Source organism: Ceratina calcarata, unplaced genomic scaffold (genome assembly GCF_001652005.2).
Source record: "Ceratina calcarata isolate Rehan_Ccalc_2016 unplaced genomic scaffold, ASM165200v1 scaffold39.2, whole genome shotgun sequence".
Lineage (NCBI taxonomy): Eukaryota > Metazoa > Arthropoda > Insecta > Hymenoptera > Apidae > Ceratina > Ceratina calcarata.
In genome coordinates this window covers 1,984,198-1,991,979 of record NW_017162322.1, presented here as the reverse complement: position 1 = coordinate 1,991,979, position 7,782 = coordinate 1,984,198, and the positions used below count along the sequence as shown (strand labels likewise).

The 7,782-nt window shown below is 39.6% G+C and overlaps 2 protein-coding genes across 3 annotated transcripts in view; one reads left to right on the top strand and one right to left on the bottom strand.

The window, feature by feature from the left end:
• LOC108626196 (soluble guanylate cyclase 89Da-like) overlaps positions 1-7,782 on the bottom strand; it is a 103,872-nt gene that overhangs the window by 34,900 nt on the left and 61,190 nt on the right. The gene's annotated exons all lie outside the window — the stretch shown is intronic.
• Positions 6,165-7,782, top strand: part of LOC108626043 (lachesin) — a 98,742-nt gene continuing 97,124 nt past the window's right edge. For both annotated transcript variants that reach the window (XM_026814503.1, XM_018026449.2), the window contains exon 1: positions 6,165-6,283. In XM_026814503.1, the coding sequence (XP_026670304.1) occupies positions 6,211-6,283 (73 nt within the window). In that variant the 5' untranslated portion in view covers positions 6,165-6,210. The remainder of the gene's footprint in view (positions 6,284-7,782) is intronic.

The window sequence follows — 7,782 nt, the reverse complement described above, 5'->3', positions numbered from 1 at the left end:
ATGGAGCAGGCGTATACACTGATGTGTCTGCGATGTATGGTAGAGGGAGTTATCGGTGTCGTGTTACACGTGTGCTCGCGAGGCTTGCCGGCTGACTGCGGTAAGTTCGGAAGGGTGGTTCCGAGCGGTGGCGGCCGTCCGTGTAGGCCAACTTGTCGGCTATCTACGACTTTCGAAAGCTCGTTAGCCACGAGCGTGCACGCTTAAACGGCCGCTAAATTGAAATCGATCCCTCCAGCTTTTGGCGTCTATCCCTCCCAGCACCGACGCGGTGTTTCTCGAGGATCCGACCGCGGGAACACACTCGTACCGTAGGGTACCTAACCGAGCCCACGTGCCTCGCACGAACGTGCACGCGACAATCTTGTTAAACTCCAAACGCAAGCTCGTTGTTTTCGGAAAGAGGGTCGTTACACTCGCCAGCCAACTAGACTCGCTCCCAAGATTTCTGCTGAAGCTACTATATATTTAAACTATCAATCGACAGCTTTTCATTTATAAATCGTTCCTCGTTCGATATGACGAAATATAAAATAAAAGATCGTTCTTTCTTGTGGACACAAATTTAATATCATGATTGATTATACGTTAATATAATGTATGACGCTAATGGAATATAAATTGATAGAATGTAACAGATTTTCGACGTGCAGAGATTCGTGGACGTAAGTAGGAGAGTGATTTCCAAAATAACGACATAGACAGGCTTAGGTACAGGTTTACCCAGCTGATTTTGGCTGATCATGCAAATAAAATAATTCTCAATGCATAACGGCATTAACGATGGTATGGCGTGTTTTAGCGACCCGTGGCACGCCGTGCCTTGAATCGCGAGCGCGTAATGCCTTCACTTCGTCGGCGTAGCCGGACACGCGAAATGTTTAAAGCTCACGTTATTACGTCGTAAGACTCTTTTGTACTTCTTTACGGATTACAGGAAACCGTTGGTGAAACGCGCTTAAATGTTAATAATACAGTTTTGCGTGCTCGTTGCTCGAATGAGAAAACGCTGCGTGTAAATCAAGCGGATGCATAAACTCGACGAAATTTTCTAAAACCTTGTCAGTTCCATAGTCGGGATGGAAATTAAAAATATAAATCAAAGGACTAATGATAATGAACTTGTTCTGAACCTAATAATAACGCAATTGCTAAATTGTGTTTTTGATGTACATTCAACCGAACTGGAATTGTTATATTACTGGCTGACTTGTCGGAATTCAGCGAACATAAAATGATACGTGTGTATCTTCGCAATGGGTGCATGCGGATATAATCAATAAAAGCTTAAAGTCAACGCTATGCATGCGTGTTCAATTTGTTTCACGCATAAAACGTTAATTCGTTAAATTCAGATTAAATTAATGTAAACGTTCTACGCTATTTACTTGCCTTAGTTTCATCAGCGAATTGCTTACACAATAGCTTTATTCATATTTGGAATTACTGATTGGGTAGAAACATATATATTTAATATTTATCAATTTTTAATTAGTATAACATATAATATTTATCAATCTTTAATTAGAGTAATGAATAATTTTAATTGTTAATTCATTTATATTATGCGTAATTCTAGAGACAATAGTGATAATAATAAATACCATAGTTATTATTTACTCTTGTTATAAAATAATTATTATATTTTGAACGAATCTTTTCCTTTTAGGTAGAATTTCGTTCTTATTGCGTACACGAAGAGACGGAATAAGTAATTCTAAATAGTACTTACTAAGGTGTTGAATTTAATATGTAATGAAATAGGTTTAAAACAATTTTGATTAAAACTTCCTGTGCTTCGCGCAGTTAAATTGTCTCGCATCCAAGTGCTCGTATCAGTGGAAATAATTTTTTATTACAATCGTAAATATTTATTCATTCAATTACGTTATACAAGTTATAAAAATAATTCATGTACCTACAATTTAGTGTTTTGTATAGAGGTAGGAGTTATAACTCCAACAATTGAAAAATACCTCGAATCTGTTAAATTTATAAATATAAATGTACGGGTAGATATGAAATAGATATAGAAGAATAAACTGGACATAGCCCTGCGAATTCGTTACACGCCAACTAAAAATTTGTACGCGCTTCTTCAGACAGGAAAGTTTACAATGTACCATTGTTGGAGGCTGTCTACTTTTAACGAGCTGAAAATTCACGTTCAACTCAATGAATTACCATCAACGTGCGATCGGCGCGAAACGAAATCGTGCAGGTCGCGGGATACGATTACGAAAGCAAAGAGCGAGGTGCGAGAAAGGGAGAAAAGAAAGAAAATTTTGTGGAAGATTCTGTGATGCATCGGAGCGGGGAAAGTTATGTGTAGTAGCGAAAACAAATAATCGTTTTCCGTAACAATGCGCGCGGCAAGCTGCTTTGTATTTTATTGTTGCTGCCGCTCGCGTGTTTACCCTGAAAATTCCGATTTATCGGAACAAATGGATTTATGACCGCGAGCCCGATATTTCCAAAGCGTGATCAAAAATTGATTCCCGCCTTCCTTCGTACCTACTCTTATCCTATTCGTCCGCGGACACGTGAACTGATTACGCTACCAGTTTCGCGTGAAAGCTACTACACCAGTAAATGAGAGAACAATTTTTCACGCGAATCCGCAGTCGCTTATTGGACAGTTGACCCTCGGAATTGTGCAAGTCAGCATTTTTAAATAAGAATTTGATTTACAGACTATTGAAACTCGGTTTTCTGATTAAAATTCTGTAAATTGGGATTGACGGAAGCTTGAGGATTCATGGAGGTTGATGAATATTTCCTTGTGTTCGGGAAAATAGAGCAAGAAAATGAAAAATCGTTAGCGAACTCGGTATCAAGTGGTTTCAGAAAATACCTTTTGACCAGCCTGAGCAAATCGGTCAAATATTTCTCGACAGACCATGTTCATCGACTTGAAAACCTTCGTTCTAAAAGGATTGAAATCCCGAGCTCGCTAGGCGATATTTCTGAAGTGAAGTGCTTATGTTCTATTTTACTACACTCCAAACATTGATTTCTGATCGATTGAACGGTACGTTTGAAATTGTGCTTGAAGAAAATGATTATGAAATAGATATAGAAGAATAAACTGGACATAGCCCTGCGAATTCGTTACACGCCAACTAAAAATTTGTACGCGCTTCTTCAGACAGGAAAGTTTACAATGTACCATTGTTGGAGGCTGTCTACTTTTAACGAGCTGAAAATTCACGTTCAACTCAATGAATTACCATCAACGTGCGATCGGCGCGAAACGAAATCGTGCAGGTCGCGGGATACGATTACGAAAGCAAAGAGCGAGGTGCGAGAAAGGGAGAAAAGAAAGAAAATTTTGTGGAAGATTCTGTGATGCATCGGAGCGGGGAAAGTTATGTGTAGTAGCGAAAACAAATAATCGTTTTCCGTAACAATGCGCGCGGCAAGCTGCTTTGTATTTTATTGTTGCTGCCGCTCGCGTGTTTACCCTGAAAATTCCGATTTATCGGAACAAATGGATTTATGACCGCGAGCCCGATATTTCCAAAGCGTGATCAAAAATTGATTCCCGCCTTCCTTCGTACCTACTCTTATCCTATTCGTCCGCGGACACGTGAACTGATTACGCTACCAGTTTCGCGTGAAAGCTACTACACCAGTAAATGAGAGAACAATTTTTCACGCGAATCCGCAGTCGCTTATTGGACAGTTGACCCTCGGAATTGTGCAAGTCAGCATTTTTAAATAAGAATTTGATTTACAGACTATTGAAACTCGGTTTTCTGATTAAAATTCTGTAAATTGGGATTGACGGAAGCTTGAGGATTCATGGAGGTTGATGAATATTTCCTTGTGTTCGGGAAAATAGAGCAAGAAAATGAAAAATCGTTAGCGAACTCGGTATCAAGTGGTTTCAGAAAATACCTTTTGACCAGCCTGAGCAAATCGGTCAAATATTTCTCGACAGACCATGTTCATCGACTTGAAAACCTTCGTTCTAAAAGGATTGAAATCCCGAGCTCGCTAGGCGATATTTCTGAAGTGAAGTGCTTATGTTCTATTTTACTACACTCCAAACATTGATTTCTGATCGATTGAACGGTACGTTTGAAATTGTGCTTGAAGAAAATGATGAAAGAGTATTGATTTCTTCCTTTCCGAAGGGACAAAGTTATTAAAATTTATAAAGATTGAAATCCTTTGAGCTCTTAGTGCGTAAGCTAAGGCATAAATGACTAAACAAATAACGTTTATGTTCTCCGTGTAAAGAAAGCATAAAGGATTTGCCTTTACGTGCTTACTGAGTACGTAAAAGTACCCTTTTAAGAAGACTATTATACCTTAGTGTCACATTCGATGGGATTTTTATGATTATTACATATGCTTTCCAGCTGCGTAAATTGTTACTTAACTCCGTGAACCACGGTTCATATTTTCGAAATATATTATTAAAAGTTCGATACGAGTTTCATGTAGTAAAAATATAGTCGGCTACATACGTATATAGTTAAATACAAAAATATTTCACTTTATCCACACAGTTCCATAATTATATTTCAGAAAGTGCTTATTATTTCACTCTGTATTTTCCATTTTCCTGAGTGTGTTTCCAGATACATTTCGAGAGTGAGTTTCATTCTCTTTGAGAACAATCGTTTTCGAGATTTCGTTTGCAATCCATTGCCCGATTGAACGTTCCATTTTTTTTATTTTTAGGTGTCATTCCAATTTTCAACGCGGACGTAATCAAACACGTGCTGGGTTATAGTTTCGAGGGGTGCGATGGTACAGCAGCTCGTGCGGCTAATGCTCCGATTACGGCGAGATGAAGCAACAAAATGGAGCGACACACTCGGTATAAACAGTGCCATAAAAGATCCGTAAAAGCTACGTTAGCCGTTAGCTGAAGCCGGAGGAAGAAGGAACAGATAACGCGTTTTATACTTTGCATATCTTTGATAATTGGAACAGAACGTTCATTGATTTAATGTAAATCTGACGAAGATCTGTAATTATGTAAAGTAAATTTTGTGACCATTCCTTCGTCAGGCTCAGATTATTATTTATATTATTTGGCACAATTACTTCAATATAATTTAAAAATACATATGCATATGTACAATGGACGAAATTAGTTAACGGAGCAATTCTGATTGTGAGATAACCCAGTTAAAATCGAGCTTCGGGAAACTCGGTCTCAACGAAATTACTGGTACAGGTCGCATTCGCTTTTGGCGTTTTCAGTTTGGCCAGCGGCCGACGCGGCGTTGCGAGTAGGAACGTTTTTGTAAGTTCGATTAAACCCGATGCGCACCGTGCAATTTGTATTCATCAATGCGCGAGTAATTCTTAAAGCTTGTTATAATAAGTTTTGTTAGCCGGAAGTGGAAGGAAAGTTGAATGCCGCTTTCAACTTGATAATTAATTACTGCGAAACGACATAACGGTGTGATCCCGAACAAATTGAAGGGAAATCTCGTTACTTATGCATGAGAGGATAAACCGAACCCGTACAACTTCGCGTCTTCAATTGGTTTTTAAATGCCCCGTGGAGAAATACGTAAACAGACGAAAGATGCAATTAAACTGCACTCTAAGTTCGTAAATACATGTTGGCAAATTTTTTAACGAACCTATCATGCAATTTTACAGGATAAATAAATAATCTCACTTTTATACAAATTCATATTACGCAATGGATCGGAAAGATTTTTACGTATTTGGGTAACTGTGTTCGAATAATTAAAAAGCTTAAGTATGGAGCAGAGAAGGTACTGTTAGAAACTAATACTTCATTCTCGGCGTCCCGGGACGGAAGAATCCGTGACACAGGCCCCTTCTCAATGATGCAATTAACCGGCTTTTAAGACTTCAGTTGGCCAGAACGTGAAAGGGCCGAAGAGATAGAGAGGAAAATCTTAAAGCAATTACCGGCTAATGTAATTAGCATGAAAAGTGACTGGCACGGGACGGAAGGAGAGAGATGGAGAACGAGCGAGAGAGGGAAAGCTCTCTGTTAACCCTCTTGTAGCGCGAAGAGGCACTCGTGTCGGCGTGCCTCTGCCTCTGGTCGCCGCACCGCCGGGACGATTGTAAACAGATATTTTCGCGATAGTTTCTTCGCGGGTGCGCGCAAGCGCCTTACGGTTGGCGGCAAAGCGTCGCGACGCCGAGCGTCCCGACGCCACGGTTTGCCAGTCAGTTGACGTAGCCGCGTCGTTCACGTAACACAATATGCTCTCGGTTATCGCGGGCACGGTTTTCTACATCGCGACATGGGCATCCGCGCTGAACGATCCGCTGTCAGGTAAATCGATCAATCACCTGATTAGCAACACATTTTTTTACACTCGGAATTTCCATCGCACCGGAGCTAATTCGTTCTCCTCGCTTTAGTTAATTAGATCACGTTGTTGCAATGTTCTTTGCTGGATTGTGTGTACTTAAACAGGTGTGCAGTGTTTAACCCTTTCGATTGAAGATATCTTGGTGGAAGATCATTGTGAAACAAATTTTTTTACTACTTGTAACTGAAAAGAGTTAAAACGTTATTTGTATAATGATCGATACGTTTTCAGTAGTTTCATTTTTGTCACAAGTAATTTATTTAAAACTCATGAAATTTTTATGAGTTTATCCGAAATTAAATCTGAAAGGGTTGAATCAGCACGTGCGACTGTTAGGATTAAAAATTGTTAAAGTTTTTCGTATAAAAGTGTTTTTAGACTTGTTGCGTCGCGTCATTATCGCCAGTGACATAATGTAATGTGAATTATTGATATATAACAGTGACATACTGGTATATGCAATTTAACCTCGTACATATAAATACGTATGCGAAAAATTACATTGACAAGGTCGAAATATTTTCTCAGGTATTGTAACACCGTTGCGTTCGTATTGTGTCTGAATTGCCAGAGGAACAACCACGAATCATGAAACCAAGTTGGGGCGTTTTACTGTTTACGTCCAATGAAACTGTGTCGAGTTTTCGAATGCCATCGGGCGCGTGGCTGGAGTTTATGTTTTCTCAAGGGGTATACGGTACTGCATGTTGCATCGAGTTGTTTCCGTTCGTTTACAACCGTCTTACAATACCAATACACTAGCTCATAAACTGACCGTTTGCCAGACGTATCGGGAGTACTAAGGGTTGCAAGGGTTGCACTAAATGCATAAGTGCCGGGAGACAAGAGGGATGTTTGTTGTTGTCCTATAATCAAAGTGTCGGTCGTAACGTATGGTCACTGTATTTTGCAACGCCTCTAATCAGACCCGACTTCCATTTTCTTGTGAGAAGTGTTTGGACGATCCAATAGAAACAGAAATTTCGCAGTATTAATTTCAGAACAAAAAATGTATGGATGTATCTGTTTTATATTTGAAGACGACAAGATATTTAAAAACTGTCGAGGGCTATTGCGAGTAACAGTTCGACTGTTAAATTCGTTCGGAACTTGATCGTATATCGATCAACGTGTTTCGAGCACAGGAAATTAATCACGTGATTACAGAACTCGACTGTCTTGACTTTTTTCCCTCGTTGCCGCTGCACGATTTCCTTCCTAGATTTTCCGCGGTATTTGCGAGCATGACATTTCTCGATCTCCTCGTTTCCGCAGATGATTAAACGCGAGATTTAATCCCGGTCCCCATCCCTCACGTTTATTCGTTACGTTCGTGAATCCCTTAGCGTCGGTTACTAGATTCCTTATCAACTTGTTTCAATTTTATTCCACGTTTATCTCCGCTTCAGTTCTTCTTTAAACAAAGCTCTGTTATCATTGTGACAATACACCGTATGTA